This window comes from Ostrinia nubilalis, chromosome 3, assembly GCF_963855985.1.
Source record: "Ostrinia nubilalis chromosome 3, ilOstNubi1.1, whole genome shotgun sequence".
Lineage (NCBI taxonomy): Eukaryota > Metazoa > Arthropoda > Insecta > Lepidoptera > Crambidae > Ostrinia > Ostrinia nubilalis.
The window spans coordinates 12,610,071-12,627,201 of NC_087090.1; the positions used below are offsets into that span (position 1 = coordinate 12,610,071).

General features: G+C 44.7%; 1 protein-coding gene across 1 annotated transcript in view; it reads right to left on the reverse strand.

The window, feature by feature from the left end:
• Positions 1-736: 736 nt before the first annotated feature.
• LOC135088180 (fibronectin type-III domain-containing protein 3a) overlaps positions 737-17,131 on the reverse strand; it is a gene marked incomplete at its 3' end in the record, with an annotated part of 64,119 nt that continues 47,724 nt past the window's right edge. The window contains exons 3-7 of the mRNA XM_063983069.1: positions 16,855-17,048; positions 10,977-11,175; positions 3,917-4,113; positions 2,913-3,073; positions 737-2,810 (exon numbers count right to left, since the gene is read on the reverse strand). Coding sequence (XP_063839139.1) covers positions 737-2,810; positions 2,913-3,073; positions 3,917-4,113; positions 10,977-11,175; positions 16,855-17,048 — 2,825 coding nt within the window. The remainder of the gene's footprint in view (positions 2,811-2,912; positions 3,074-3,916; positions 4,114-10,976; positions 11,176-16,854; positions 17,049-17,131) is intronic.

Genomic DNA, 17,131 nt, shown 5'->3' on the forward strand with positions numbered 1-17,131 from the left:
GGCGCTGCAGCAGCACGGCCACCAGCACGGCCAGCAGCAGGAAGCCGGCCGCCAGCAGCAGCGCCGCCTGCCGCGCCCCCAGCGCGCGCGCCGGCGCCGGTCGTACTCGCCGCCGCGCCGGCGCCGGCGCCGCCACCGCCAGCCGCGCCGCGCCCGACCACGCCGAGCCCAGCCCGCCGCGCACCGCCTGCACGCGCACCAGGTACTCCGCGCCCGCCTCCAGCTCCTCCAGCTGGAACTGCGGCTCGCTGCCCGCGTACACCTGCCGGCAAGGAAGCCGTTACACGCTACGGTTCACACGCTCGTTGCGACGGTTAGCGCTATTGAGGTGGTTTGGAATTCAGAGTATGACGTCATATAATACGCACTATACCGTCTAATGACGTCACGAAATCTCGGATATCGATAACTTGGTATTTTAGGAATTTTATATCAAGATAACAACTGAAAGATAATAATGCCAAGGTTAGAGAAATATGAAAAGAAAATGCAGTGCGTATTTATTTCTATAAATAAGGTGGAAATAAAATTGTTGTTGATTCAAATGAACTCCGAGAAGTTGAGAAAAAACATGAAGCGTAAAATATTAAAACCAGCAATAATAAAGCGCACACACCTGCTTGAAGACGGCATCCTTGCCGCGGGCGCACTGCAGCACGTACTCGGCGTCCTCGAGCGCGTCCCACGCCACCACGGCCACGCGCGGCGAGGGCTGCGTCAGCGCCGGCGTGCGCGGCGGCGGCGGCGGCGCGGCGGCCGTGCGCAGCGCCAGCGCCGGGCCCCACGCGCCGCGCCCGCCGCGCTCGTCGCTGGCGCGGATGCGGAACGCGTACGCGCTCGCCTCGCGCAGCTTCTTCACCTTGCACGAGCGCGCCGAGCCGCGGTACACGGCGCGGAACTCGCGCCCGTCCGCGCCGCGCATCTCCACGCAGTACTGCGCGCCCTCGCCGGCGCCCTCCCACTCCAGCCGCAGGAAGTTGTGCGCCACCTGCGCGGCCCCGAGGCGCGGCGGCGCGGGCGGCGGCGGCCGCGTGCTCGCGCGCGCCTCCTCCGACCACTCGCCCGCGCCCAGCTCGCTCAGCGCCGCCACGCGCACGCGGTACGCCGTGTCCGGCCGCAGCCCCTCCACCAGCCGCTCCGGCGCCGCGTCCTCCGTGTCGAACGCCGCGTCGCCCACCTCCACGCGGTAGCGCAGGACGTCGGCCCCGTGCGCCGCCGGCGCGCGCCAGCTCAGCCGCAGCGAGTCCGCCGTGGCCTCGTGCCGCAGCCCCGTCGGCGCGCCGGGCGGCGCGCGCGGCATCAGCACGTCGCGCACCCCGGAGCGCGCGCCGCGACCCGCCGAGTTGGTCGCCGACACCCGGAAGAAGTACGGCGAGAACGGCGTCAGCTTGGAAACGACGCAGGTGGTCTCGAGCCCGCGGTACACCTCGGCGAACGCGTCGTCCGCGTTGGAGGCGCTCATCTCGAGCCGGTAGTCGAGCACGGGCGCGCCGTTGTTGCGCGGCGCGATCCACTCGACGCGCGCCGAGCGCGGCGTCTCGACGGTGACGGTGGGGGTCTCGGGCGCGTCCGGCGGCGCGGGCGCGGTCGTGAAGGCGAACACGGGCGAGGGCGGGCCGGCGCCGACGCGGTTGCAGGCCGTGACCCACACGCGGTAGGGCTGGCCGGGGCTGAGCTCGCGCACGACGCACTCGAGCGCGAGCCCGGCGTGCGCCACCCTCACGGAGCCGTCGCCGTCGGCCACCTCCACGCGGTACTCGACGACGGGCGCGCCGCCGACGCACTCAGGGGCGCGCCAGCGCAGCGCGACCAGCGTGGCGCGGGGCGGCGCCGCCGGCTCCGGCGCCGAGCACGCGCCGGGGCCGGTCGCCTCGGTGGTGACGGTCTCGGGCGCGGACCAGTCGCTGTCGCCGGCCTCGTTGGCGCAGCGCACGCGCGCGCGGTAGGGCGTGCCGGGCTGCAGGCGCTCGCAGTGCGCCTCGCGCTCGGGCCCCTGGTAGGCGGCGCGGTAGCCCTCGCCGGCGTCCAGCTCGAGCGTGTAGCTGGCGACGGGCGCGCCGCCGTCGTCGGCGGGCGGGTCCCAGCGCAGGCGGAAGGCGCGCGAGTGGATCTTGCCGCGCGCCGAGGGCCGGCCGGGCGGGCCGGGCCGCTCGGGCAGCGTGCGGTAGGCGACCTCGCCGGACCAGGGCCCCTGGCCGTCGGCGGTCTCGCAGCGCAGGCGGAAGCGGTAGTCGGTGGCGCGGCGCAGGCCGGCGCACACGTGCGCGCGCTCGGGCCCGCTGTAGACGGGCAGGAAGCCGTGGCCGCGCGCCGCGTCGTCCATCTGCAGCGTGAACTCCTCGTCGGCGCGGCGCTCCCAGGCGAGCGCGAGCGAGTCGGCGGCGGCGGCGCGCAGCGCGGGCGGGGCGGGCGCGGGCGGCGGCGAGCCGGCGGTCCAGGCGACGGCGTCGTCGCTCCAGTCGCCGGCGCCGACGTCGTTGACGGCGGCGATGCGGAAGCGGTACTGCGTCTGCGGGCGCAGGTTGCCGGCGGAGTGCTGGCGCGCGCGCGGGCGGGCGAGCTCGGCGTAGCCGGCGCCGGCGTCCACGTGCAGCAGGTAGTGCGTGAGGCGCGCGCCGTTGTCGGCGGGCGGGGTCCAGCGCAGCTGCAGCGTGGTGCGCGCGCGGGCGGTGACGCGCGGCGCGGCCATGCGCTCGGGCGGCGCGGCGGGCGCGCGGAAGGTGGCGGCCTCGCTGGCCGCGCCCGTGAGCTCGCCCGCTCGGATCTGCAGGCACACGGAGTACTCGCAGCCGGGCCTGAGGTCGGTGACTCTGTGGACGCGCAACAAAAATGTTATGAATGTGTTGACGACAAAAATTAAACTGCCGTTTATTGTTATTGTCAAACAATTTTTAAGATTTGAAGTTACTAACCGACATGATAGTGAAGGTCCGCTGTAGATAGCTTTGTACCGTTTCACGTCTCTATCGCCGAGCAGCAAGTCGTAGGTTAAGTCTACGTTAGGAAGGGTGACGCCCTCCGGCAACGGAGAGTTCCATTGTACTAATGCGCTGGTTGAAGTAATGTCGCTAACCTAAAATTATAAACAGTTTTATTTAGGAGGAACAAAAGAGCAGGGTTATGAGTAATAAGTTTAATAATACAAATATAATTATGATCAGAATCAGGCGACCTTGGCATGACGTGTTTTGCTAGCATTTCAGAACATATGTATTTTTCAAACCATTGAGAAAACACAGACAATGTGCAAACAAGGTATTATTTACAATCGATTTTAACAATGCTATATTATTACTGTTAAATTTTCTGTAACACATGTACTGGTCATAATACCTTGGGCCTCAACTACGCCTTTAATGCGTTATATTTTATTACAAAGAAAGAGACAGACATCTATATAATTTAAGAGTGCAAAACTTATCAAACTAGTACTTTTAATTTGTTCAGTCACAGCATCTATGCAAATCCAATTAGAATCATACAGTGAACCAGGCCAAGCCAAATGAATCGATTGATAACAATAGATCCACGGGCCGTAAGACGCAGCGCGGGCAGGCCTCCCACTAGATGAACCGACGACCTGGTGAAGGTCGCGGGAAGAACCTGGATGCAAGCAGTGCAGGACCGGTCGTTATGTAAATCCTTGGGGGACGCCTTTGTCCAGCAGTGGACGTCATTTGGCTAAAACGAACGAACGATTGTTACCAATGAGGGTTTTCGCGAATGAAAGATCCGCTAGATGGCGGGACGTGCATGTGGGGGTCTGACTGCTGCGTGATTGGTGGATTTTGACATATCTGTCAATGTCATGTCAAAAATAACCAATCATGCAGCATTTGGACCTCGCGTCTACGTATTGCCATCTGGCGGATTTTTCATTCGCGAAAACCCTCATTCAAATAAGGTGGCTACATACTTGAGGCGTCCGCGTCGCAGACAGCAGGTCGAGCACCGCCTGCGTGTCGTTGTCGTCGTCGCCCTGAACGCTGGCGCCCGCCGACGAGCCCTCGCCCTCCGACCAGGCGCCCGACGACGCGCCCCCGCTGCCGCCGCCGCGACCGTTCAGCTCCTTACGCGGCGACAGCGATGGTGTGCTCGCACCCGAATTTACTTCTGTTCGATATGGATATAATATTAGGCATGGAAAACAAACAGCAACATTTAAGAAACAGTTTAGAACAGATATGCCTGAAACGATTTTCAGAAATAGCAGTTTATTACAATCCAAAACAATACACTAATGCCTGTTTTCACCATCAATCCCTAATTTTTAAGTGACCCCTATGGTAACAAATAACAGGAATTTTGTTTACATAGGGCTCACTTAAAAATAAGGGATTGATGGTGAAAACGGACATAACCCCCTTATTAATAACAATTACACCCTAGTTAACTCTGGCTTAAATTGTCATTTAGCTAGCATGGGAACAATGCAAAAGAAAAAAATTACATTACATGATGATAAGAAAAGGTAGTGTAAACTAAATTGTTGACTTCAGCAGACAGTAGGTAAAATACAGTAAAACCAATGATTGGTAACTTCAAAGGTGTCCTCAATCTTAAGGCACTATTTAATTTTAAGTAAATATAACATAAGAATTGAATTAAGGATTTCAATCATGAACTGCATATTTTATAACTAAAAAAAAGTCTACAATACACTATTTGAAAACTATTTTTATCAAGAGAAAAATAATATTTCTTTTGCTAAATTACAGTATCCTAAAGTTTTTAGAATGAGGATCAGTACTGTTGTAGAAAATTCAATAAAACTGGTATCTACGTTAATCTTTAAGACATAAGAAAGATATATCTTTTTGAATTATCCAAATCGGACCATTACTTACGAAGATATTATGTAATAAACATAGGCCGTTTTTGCCGCTCAAAGTCAACGTACGCAGGGCCGCGTGACGTCACTATATCCGAATCGAGCGCAGCCGGCGTACTATTGGGATGGAAAATATTTTTTTCCAGCTAAACTATCAGTTTTAGAAAAAAACTTTTAATAACATTTATTCATCAAAATAAAGTAACCTATCGACCAATAATTTTTAAAAATAAAAATTGTGAAAAATAAGTATCGCTATGTCCAAAAACCACATTTTCATAGGATTCGATGCAATGCGGAGACGCGGTTGGGGTGAGTGTAACTTAATGATTGTTTGTATTGAACATAATAATACATAACAGTCGTCGTTCGAACGCGATCGGGGGAATACGCGCTCGTTGTTCTATCGGTCATCCAGTGATACTCAACCGCGGGGCCGCACTACTGCACTACGTATATTATAATCCTCATAATATAATTTTTAGTGAAAATGTTCACATGTGCAAGATGTGGAAGTAACGTGTCGGATGGTCCGGCGTGTAGTTCATGCAAACGCCAATTCGACTTTCCCTGTGCTGGCATCACGGAGACCAATTTTCGCAAACTCGGCGATCGGAAGGCCGCCTGGCGCTGCAACGATTGTAAGAATACCCAGTCTCCTGCAACTGCGTCAAAAATCAATCCTGATATTGCAGTGCAAATTGGCGAAATACGGATTGCTCTTGCGAACATCACGAAGCAACTTACCCCTTTAGCGGCACTTGTTGAAGATGTGAAGACCATAAAGTTGGAAATGTCAAACCTCAAGAGCTCAATTGAATTCGCTCATGAAACGGCAGATCAGCTATCTGCGACAGCAAAATCGTTGGAGGGCAGAATTGTGCAAGTTGAGGAGCATACTAACTTGATTCATACTATGGCAGCGGACTTGAACAAATTCAAGGAAGACCTTCAGGACAAAGAGCAATGGGCACGGGCTAATAATGTTGAAATAAGAGGGGTTCCACTTAAAAAGACTGAGAACCTCTATGATATCGTGGGCCTAATCGGCAATATCATAAAATGCCCCGTACGTAAAGAGGACATCAATTACATTGCCCGGGTCCCGAGCCTCAAGTCGGACTCTGAGAAGTCCATTATTATGTCACTTCATAACCGGTACAGTAAGGAGGAGTTTATATCAGCGGCACGGCAACACAGGGAACTCCCTGCTTCTCAGCTGGGGTACAGCGGCGGTGGCAATGTTTACATTAACGACCATCTTACGTTATATAACAAAGGTCTCCTTAAGAAAGCAAAAAATCTTGCCAAAGAAAAAAACTACAAATACGTTTGGATAAAACATTGCAAGATTTTAGTCAGAAAATCCGATACATCGCCGACGTTCCGGATAAAATCAGAGAAGGACCTTTTAAAATTCACATAATAATAATTGTTTGCTTGAAATTTCCCTCTCTGTATACCATGGTTAAATATTTCTTAAGATTATTTTTTAAGTGTGAATATTATAGCTGTTGCGCCCGCGGTGTGGGAGGCCCTGACTCTTTTGTATTGCTTATCGGAACTCGCTACCTGCTCACGGCGGTCGTTAGTGAATGTTCCTATGCTATTAATAACTGCCGTAGCCGTATGTATTTAAAGTCTATGTTTCATTGTAACTCACACGAGATGGCACGAAATATTTTTCTCACAAGTAAAATGATGTACTATTTTGTTTATCTGCTGTTGATGCTCGCAATATATCGGTTATTTATTTTACCTCAGTTGATTTTAACCGTCATAATACCAATAGATTGGCTTGTATCTCACTTTAGAGAGACTTATCACCCGTTTTCCATGTGTAAATATTGTACATTCCAGACCAAATACATAACCACCATTAAATCCAACGCAGTTATTGTTTATGATACATTTCGCTATTAATATTTTTTATCAGAATGCCCGGGGGCTGCGCACGAAGGTCAATTTGTTTAAAAGAAACGTGGCTTTGAATTGTTTTGACATAATATCAATAACGGAAACTTGGTTATTGGATGGCATCGCTGACAGTGAGCTTTTTGACGAGCGGTACTTAGTATGGCGGCGCGACCGCGACTACCAGTCCACAGGGCAGCGGCTCGGCGGCGGCGTGCTCCTGGCCGTGCGCCGGGAGCTCGCCGCCGCCGGGCAGCCAGCCTGGCACTCCTCTGCAGAGGATGTATGGGTTACCGTCTCGTTCCGCACTGGAGGCGGTCTGTTGACATTGCATTTGTGTACAGTATATTTATGTAATCAGAAGAGTGGCAATTCAATGAATACTCAGCTCAATAATTTTACGAGTAAACTCGGGGACTGCTTTCTCTCCGCCCCGACCGATCTTTTTATGATCCTAGGAGATTTCAATATGCCAAATATTACTTGGAATCCACAGGATAATGGACTGCTGGAGCCTCAAGGCACATTAAATGAATGTCAGGTTAGTTTTTTGGACACAATTGTTGAATGTAACCTTGACCAATACAATAATGTACTGAATATCCATGATAGGCTATTGGACCTTGTCTTCTGTAACAAACATGTAATAGTGCAGCCTAGTGACCATCCTCTTGTTCCAGAAGATTCCCATCACAGATCAATTTGCATAGAATTGACTCTTGACATACCTAGTTTTTTAACTGTAAACAAGCGTACTCTGTTTGACTATAAAAAGGGAAATTATGATGAAATTAACTCAAAACTGTCAAAAATAGACTGGAACGAAATTCTATTGAGTGGTTCTATGGATGACTGTGTTAGTAATTTTTACAGCATTCTAACTGATCTTCGTGACACATTTATTCCCCATAAAATTGTTTCCAGCTGCACTTTCCCCGTTTGGTACGACTCCGCGCTTAAAAAGGTTCTCAAAGAGAAATTTAAATATTTTAAGAAATTTAAAAAATATGGGAATCTATATGATTATGAAACTTACGCATTTCTTAGAGATCGAGCAATAAAATTAGAAAGTCAATGTTATCAATCGTATTTAAGTAAAGTGGAAGAGTCTGTTGTAGATAACCCCCGTTTGTTCTGGTCTTACACTAAGTCGCTAAACCGACCCTCTCACGCGCTACCTTCAGTGATGAAATACGAGGATCGGACCGGAGATACGGGGGTGTCTGTATGCAACCTATTCGCTGAATATTTCCAATCGACTTTTCTTGCCCCTAATGCAGCCAACTGCTCTCCAAATCTCATAAATCAGTATAATGAGAATTCCCATTTAAGTGATATAATTATAAGTCAAAATGAGATCGAAATATTGTTGAAAACCATTAATCTGAATAAGGGTGCTGGACCCGACAGCATAACCCCCTCTTTTATTAGACAGTGTGCAAGTAATTTAGTTTCTCCGTTGTGTATTATTTTTAAACGATCCTTAAGTGAAGGCACAGTTCCAGTTTCCTGGAAGACTGCGTTTGTAACGCCTGTGCATAAAAGTGGTGAGAGTGGTGATATTGCCTCCTGTTTCCAGCATGCTAAGGTATTGTTGTATGCTGATGACACAAAAATATTTATGCCTGTTAAAAGCAATTCTGACTGTGACCGCTTGCAGTGTGACTTGAACCATTTCGTGGAATACTGTGCTCAGAACAAGCTTGATTTGAACGTCTCGAAGTGTTATGCAATGACTTTTTCGCGCAAACCTAACCCTATGAACTATCAATACACCATGCATAGTAAATTGCTCACCAAAGTCACGTCTATGAAAGATCTTGGACTAATCCAGGACTCTAAGCTTATATTTGATAAACATATCGATTATGCGATTAAAAAAGCGTCAAGGTCTCTTGGGTTCGTTATTCGCTCTACAAATAAATTTAAATCCATCAAGCCAATAAAAGTTATTTATTGTGCCTTCGTGCGCAGCATCCTCGAATATGCCTCCGTGGTCTGGAGTCCGCAATACAATGTTTATATCTCCCGCATAGAATCCATACAAAAAAGATTTATGCGGTATCTACAATTTAAGAGTAAAGTTATTGATCATGGCTATGAAACGAGATGTAGAAGATATCATTTCCTACCTTTAGAAAAAAGACGGCAAGTATCCGATATTTCTTATCTGTTGAAAATTGTTAGTGGCGATGTCGACTGTCCAGATCTATTACAAAAAATAGATATCTGGGTTCCAAGAAAACTACCAGTAAGACGTACTCAGCCGCTAGCAATTCCCAAAGTTAACACAAATTATCGCCTCAACTCTTTTTTTATTCGTGCGAGTAAATGTTTTAACGATATATCAAAAAATTATAGTGATCTAGAATTATTTCGAACGAAACCCACTACCATAAATAAATTATTCAATTCAAACTTTTTCGACTCCCACTCCAGCGGCGCTTAAAAAGCATTGTTGACTGTTAAGTTTTCACTTGTAAATTCTTTTAATGTCTGCTATGGCATATGGTCTATTTGCATCTTAACTTCCATTTGCGATTACCTATAAATGGCTAAGCAGATACATAATTTAAGGTCCCATTATTTGTATTGTATTGCTGTTGGTTATCCGAATAAAATAAAATAAAATAAAAATAAATAAATAAAAATAATATGATGCTAATACCCAGTTTCTGGCCTGGGGGGGGATAAGTCATACCCAGCTTATAGCCTGGGGGGAGGGGCAATCCTTACCCAGCTTCTGGCCTTGGTGGGAAGGGGGGAGAGTCAAGTCATACCCAGTTTCTGGCCTGGGGGGGGGGGGGGGGGTATGTAATACCCAGCTTCTGGCCGAGGGGGAGTCATACCCAGCTTATGCTTATGTGCTGGGGGGAGGGGCTAGCCTTACCCAGCTTCTGGCCTGGGGGGAGGGGGGAGGTCAAGTCATACCCAGTTTCTGGCATTTCTGGCATGGCGGGGGGTGTCATACCCAGCTTCTGGCCGAAGGGGAGTCATATCCAGCTTATGCTTATGGCCTGGGGGGAGGGGCAAGCCTTACCCAGCTTCTGGCCTGGGGGGAGGGGGAGGGGTCAAGTCATACCCAGTTTCGGGCCTGGGGGGGGGGGGGGGGGGTAAATCATACCCAACTTCTGGCCGAGGGGGAAGTCATGCCCCGCTTATGACCTGGGGAGAGGAAGGGGGCGGGGGAGTCATACCCAGCTTCTAGGCTAAGATTAAATAGATTTCCAGGAGGGAGCAGCTGTCCTTTCCTGCAGCAGCTGGCCCGCCCATGGGAACGGCGAATAGATAGGTAGGTACGTAGGTTTAACTCAGAAAAACTAAATAACAGGTAGGTATTGCGTGTACATCGAAATGATCTTCATAGCAATGTCTTGTAGCCTAGGCAGAGAGTATCTGCCTCAGCTATACCTTATTGTTAGAAGTAAATAAATTAATACTTATACATTTTTATATTTTACTTGGAAGAAGATATGACTCTAACAACACTTATGAACACTTTATTTGAATAAATCGCCAAATATACCACCGCGGAGACCCCAATCGCGTCTCTGCGTTCCATTGAATCGTATGAGCGTATGGATTTTTTGCGTTATTTTTCACAATTTTATATTTTTTAAAATTACCTATCGATAGCTTACTTTATTCTGATGAATAAATGCCATTACAAGTTTTTCTCTAAAACTGATAGTTTGGCTAGAAAAAAATATTTTCTATCCACGCAGTACGCCGGCAGCGTTCGGATCGGATATAGTGACGTCATCGTCCCCGCGCCGGGCGGTCAGTGAACTTTTTGAGTAATTTGGCCATAACTTCGTCAATTTTTGTCGTAGAACAAAAATTTTTGGACTGTGTATTAAGGATTTCTTAGCCCTATAAATCTGCATTCACAGCTAAAAATCGAAATGATCCTCATTGGATTAAGAAAATAGAACAATTTATAATGGTTTCATTATAAAAGTATGATGCCCTCATTATTATTTAATTACTATCAGCAAGTATATTAAAGTAACCTCATTGAATTTTAAATTATGATCATCTTTATCTTTATTGCTGTTACTTTAATAAGTTTAATTTATAATAATAATTAAACAAATACACATCAAAATCTAGAATAATTATGGCTCCGATAAAATGGAAATAGTTTTATTCATAACTTGATATCAGTCATGTTATCAATGAAGTAGTTTATTTACATACAGAGAGTTAAATATTATGATAAAGTACTGACCTATACCATTATTCCTATTAGTTTGTTTGCGCTCCAACTTTTGTTTGAGCTTTGAGTACTGTCGTTGAGTCCGTTCGTCCTTCTGGTAGACAGGTGGAGGTGGGGAATGCTGCATGTGATGGGGTGGCACATGGTGGTAGTGCGAGGGATATCCGGCCCCATAGAAATGTTGCGGTCCTCCCGCACCATTAGTTGGACCCTGAAATTAAATTTGAAATTATTGTTTTGCTGTTTTTCATATTTTCATATTACTTTTGACTTAACAAAACAGTAGACATGTGAATTTTTAATGGAAATTTGATTAGAAAACATCAGATGTTGCTTTTAAAAATCTTTTTACTATGATTTTAATTTCAAATCTTAACATATGGAATGAAAATAAACTATAAAAGCAAGGTATGTCATTGCTTTTGAAGGTCACTTTCCCAATAACAATGTTTTACAAATGTTTTTGTAAAGGTTTGAATACAAACAATAACATTATAACAACGTAAATTAGGTAACATAATATTTGATAACATAATGTTTAGCAAACTGCAATCTTGGTACATTTATACCTATGCAACACATAATAGATAACCTACTGACCGGACCAGCTGCCTTTTTCGTGGGTTTATTTGTTTGGTCGGGATCAGTCATCTTCACTGAGGTGGCTGTATCAGCCAGTGTGTACGCACGTCACTGCCACGTACAGCTAGCCAGCTCGCCGGTGATAAGGCTCCGCGGCACACTCGTTGTAACGCGGCCGCGATAAGATTAACACTGAACACGTCTCCAACGTATCAGCCACAGTGCTCACCAAACGCAACCGGATAATTCGATATGCTTGCGTAGAAATTCAAACTCACATGTATGAGTTAAAATTTACAAGCGAAACGATCGATAAATTGCCGGAAATTGTTTGCACAGAAGGTGAACATATCAATTCATACTGCGGCAGTTTTATAACTTTAAATTCATGGCAAACAAAGCGCTTTTTCAGCTTTAACGTTTTAATTTATATGCTTACTATAGCGAGTATAATTATATTCGCTGTTGTCTGATTATAATCAGACAACAGAAGGCACAAAACACTGTTTTGAGTGGGAGCTGTTATTGCAACATATAAAAGTGGAAATGAGACGGAATACAAACACTGATAAAAAAATAGTTCGTCTGTTAATTCACTTAACAATAAAATAATAATAGATTGGAAAATAAATCCCAAATAATAATAAAACACCCAAACGAAACTACCCAAACAACCACCAAACAAAGCGGTGACCTTTTGACAGCATACGTCATTTGAACTATCAACTGTCAAATAAAGTTCAGTGACCCCAAATAGTGATGTGGCTCAGATCCTTGGTCTTAAGTGATGTGATCTTGGGATTAGGGATTATGCGATAAATGAATATGAACAAGTCTTTTTTAAATTATTTAACTTTTAATTAAACTCTCACTTTAGCATGTAAAGTACTTGTTTAATGGAATCGGTTCAATGTTTTGATTTGATTTCCTTGTAAAATTGTTTGTTACCTTAAAACTTTTCATTCGCACTCTATTCCAATCCAGAAATTAGTTTCATCAGGAAGTTATTAGAACATTCACATTCTTTCTAAGAAAATTATGAGAATTTAATATTAATTTATTTAAATACATGTAATTATTAATTTATTCATAGAGTTTAATTAAAGGACAATGTTCGTTCTCCATACATTGTTCGCCTAAGAACCAACAATTTTGACATATTACTACCCGAAAGCGAAATAATACGATTCTGTGTGTAAGAACAATGATTCCTGATGGACACTTGCCATAAAATTAATGATTAAGAATATTAAATCACAGCGATTTTATAATATGTCGTTTATGACAACATGGCGTCTAATGTATTGTGTGAATGTATGAACACCGATTCGCGAAAAATGTTTTGTATTGTCGTCACGCCGAGTCGCAGCCAAATAGTATAAAATAATAGAACAAGTTTTAGAAATACAACTCGGCATTCCACTTTTATAATATGCCCACATATTGCACGTAAATAAACAACATGAATCGTAGGTTGTTTCCACCCTTGTCATCTGACACATGAAATAAACTCCTATTGTATTATAGATATCGAAGCCGAATCGTATATAATAATAGAATGGGTTTTGGAGATCACTCGGGGTTCCACTTTTATAAAATACCTACAAATTGCATAAAAATAACACGAATCATGAGTTTTCTTTTCACCATTTACATCTGACACGAGATAACAAACTCCTATCTCCATGACTACCGTCGTAGTCTATGCCAAAGACTACAATATTTTAAGCAAGAAGTTTCAAACCTTAGCGGCTACAGTAACCCCTGGGCCACATACATCATGATAACATTCGGTCGACACCGGAACGAAGTCTTGCGATTATGCAAAAAGCATCGTATTCTAGTGCGGCTATATCACGTTCAACCGGGGTTTTAATTCGACTAAAGTCCTGACTAAAGACTGGAAGAAAATACGCCGCATTGTATGAGCACTTCGTGTTCGTTAAAGCGGCTTCAGATCTAGAGCCCACATAGTTTTCTTTCCAATAATATCCGCAAGTAGCGCTGCATGATCTTTACAACAAAAACGGCAATAGTTATTAAGGTGCCAAAATTATATGATTACTTTGGCACGGTATTATACACGTTCGAAGATTTGTCATTTTCATTCATTTCATCATCATCATCATCATTTCAGCCACAGGACGTCCACTACTGAACATAGGCCTCCCCCAATGACTTCCACATCGCACGGTTGGTAGCGGCCTGCATCCAGCGCCTTCCCGCTACCTTTATCAGGTCGTCGGTCCACCTTGTGGTGGGTTGACATTGCAGAATATGACTTTTGATAGGTTCATCATAGAATTCGGCGGGGATATCCTCACGGAGGAAGTTCGAAAAAGGGCGGAACAGATCTTATAATAATGCAAGGCCGAAGCTGTAACGGGCGTGCTCCTACGTGTAATCCGGCGAGTATGCAATAAATAGTAATGTCTGGTAAATAGTGGTAATACGTATCGTTCGTTCGTTCGTTTCAGCCGAAAAGACGTCCACTGCTGGACAAAGGCCTCCCCCAAGGATTTCCACGAAGACCGATCCTGCACCGCTCGCATACAGGCACCTCCCGCGACCTTCACCAAATCGTCGGTCCACCTAGTGGGAGGCCTGCCCACGCTACGTCTTTCGGCTCGTGGTCGCCACTCAAGAACTTTCCTGCCCCAGCGGCCATCAGCTCTACGAGCTATGTGGCCCGCCCCGTCTATGTCTATATGTGCTACGATTACAGGGTATCATTTTGCATAGTCGCAAGACTTACTCCGCTGCTGTCAAATCAATGTCGCATAATGTTATCGCAATGTGTGTGGCCCTTGGCCAAATCACAGAAGCTTATGCGAAGAAAGAGCACTTGAATGACAATGAAAATCAGGGTTACCATTTTATAAGATCTCCTCACTATTGAGGGTAACAAAGTAACATTAATAATCTAGCCATTAATTACATTTATTACCTATACGAGAAAGTAAAGCAACATGCGGTTTTATTTTAATTTGTAAATTATTTGTAACAGTTTGTTCTAAGTTTAGTTTTACAACAGTATTGCTGTTTCAGCTGTCACTGTGAAGCTTTGGAAAAATAAATAAATAGAAAAAATATTAACATAAATATTTATTTAAGTTTTTATGTTCATTATCGTAATATGCCAATTTAAGTTACACTGTGTGACAGTCTTTGACACTAAACAAACTCTTCAGCTTAATAATACCTACCTACAGGGCGTTTTTATAGTTACTCTTGCTGATGAAACAAGAAGGGTTGATTCTACTACTGAAATACAACTACTTTTCTTACAGGACCAATATCAAATTCTCAAAAAAATTCACATCCTCGTGATGGTGATAATTTCTATGGAGAGGTTTTTTTTTATATTCGGTCTCTTGGGATAAGTTATTCCATTTGAGCAGTAGAATTAATCCTTTTTATTTGATCACATATAAAAATAACACAAGTGTTTAGGAAAACTTCTTCTTTGGTATGGTATCACTACGGAGTTATAATGGCGGCAACTCTGTATCACTGACTTGTAACTTTCAAACAGTATGAATAATAAGGGCACCACATTGATTTTCTTTCTGAAAAAAGGCTTTCACTTTTAGTACTAACCCTTTAGCACTATTTCATTGAAATAAAAATACAATAAACGCACAGAAGACTGAAATTGAGTCAACTGACGTGACATTTATAATTTGTTGACATTATGACAGTTTGACAAGACTAGGGATTGAAAAAGTTTTAATTGAAAAAGTAAAATGACAATTTATTAAAACGATTCACAAGGATATAATCGATTAAAAATATTTATAAAATGTTCTGATACTTGCCTGTAGCGATTATCCAATCCTGGTTTCTACTGAAAAACTACCTCGTGGCAAGATTTTAATAAAATAATAAAATCTTTATCTTCTCTTTCACAATCTATAAAAGTTCATTTGGTCTATTATTATACATGTGCTATGAATAAGGGTTTTCGCGATTGAAAAATCCGCGAGATGGCAATACGTAGACGCGAGGTCCAAATGCTGCATGATTGGTGGATTTTGACATATCTGTCAATGTCATGTCAAAAATAACCAATCATGCAGCATTTGGACCTCACGTCTACGTATTGCCATCTGGCGGATTTTTCAATCGCGAAAACCCTCTTGGCATAGATTATGAGAGACTGGCAACTATACTAGGTTGATAGATGTTTCTCTCACTTCAACTGGCATTGGATTCAACATCGGATTCTGACACTTTTACAGTTATGATACCATGAATATCAGTTTATGGTCCTAATTGTTTTTATTTTATTTACGACCTTCGACCAGTTGGACACTTTAGATAGCTTCTTGTAATAGTGTCAATATCTTTTTAGCTTTTAACGTAAATCTAGTCTTCAAAGCAGTTTAATCGATTTATTTTATATTTTATTGTCTATGATGGCCGCAGGAACATCACTATACATGGACTCCCAGCAATAAAGTACGGTAATGCCTCGTACAGATTTTATCGGCAAAAATTATGGAACTTGATAGGTTTTAGACCATGCCACGCACCAAAACGTCCGGAAGTTGTAATAGTATTATAGAATAAACGTTAAAAGACTTATTTATTTCATTTTTCAATGCTTAAGTGTCCATTAGAATGAAAGGGTGCTTAATGTATTAAAAAAATTAGAAAATAATTATGATGGGTTAATGTTTTTGGGCGGTTTTTAGGCGGTTTCTGACAATGTCCTTTTTGCCACAATACTATTGCTCGATTGATTGAGTGAAGGTTAATAAAATATATTCAAATTCAAATTTTTATTTATACAGGGTGTATATTTATACAGGGTGTTAGGTAAATGTGTATATGAGCCGACACTAGCCCATATTAACATGGGCATATAAATGGTATGGTGAAGTCAGAAAATTGATATCTTCATTTTAATTATTTTAATTTTCATACAAATCGGATTTTATAAAATTTATTTTAGTATGAAAATTAAAAAAAAAATGATGATATCAAATTTCTGACTTCACCATACTATTTATATGCGTATGTTAACATGGGCTAGTGTCGGCTCATGTACCCATTTACCTAACACCCTGTATATCTATACTAATATTATAAATGCGAAAGTAACTCTGTCTGTCTGTCTCTCTTTCACGCCTAAACCACTGAACCGATTTTGATGAAATTTGGCATAGAGCTAGTTTGAGTCCCAGGAAAGGACATAGGATAGTTTTTATCCCGGTTTTTGAAACAGGGACGCGCGCGATAACGTTTTTCTGTGACAGACAAAATTCCACGCGGTCGAAGACGCGGGCGGAAAGATAGTACTTACATAATGGTGTGGCGGTTGATGATGCGGCGGGGGTTGGTGGTGCGGCGGTTGATGGTGCGGCTGGTGGTGCGGCGCGTGGTGCGGGTGCGGTTGCGCGTGCGGGTGCGCCACCAAGAAGTGCCGCATGCTCTCGTCCATCACCTGCGGCATCAGCTGCGGCATCATCGGCGTTGAGGGCACCACCGGCATACCGCCTGGAAAGGAAAACTGTTTTGTGAACACAACAAGTATTTTAAACGCAAAATAAGGAAAATATCTGCTTGTGCAATCACAAGCC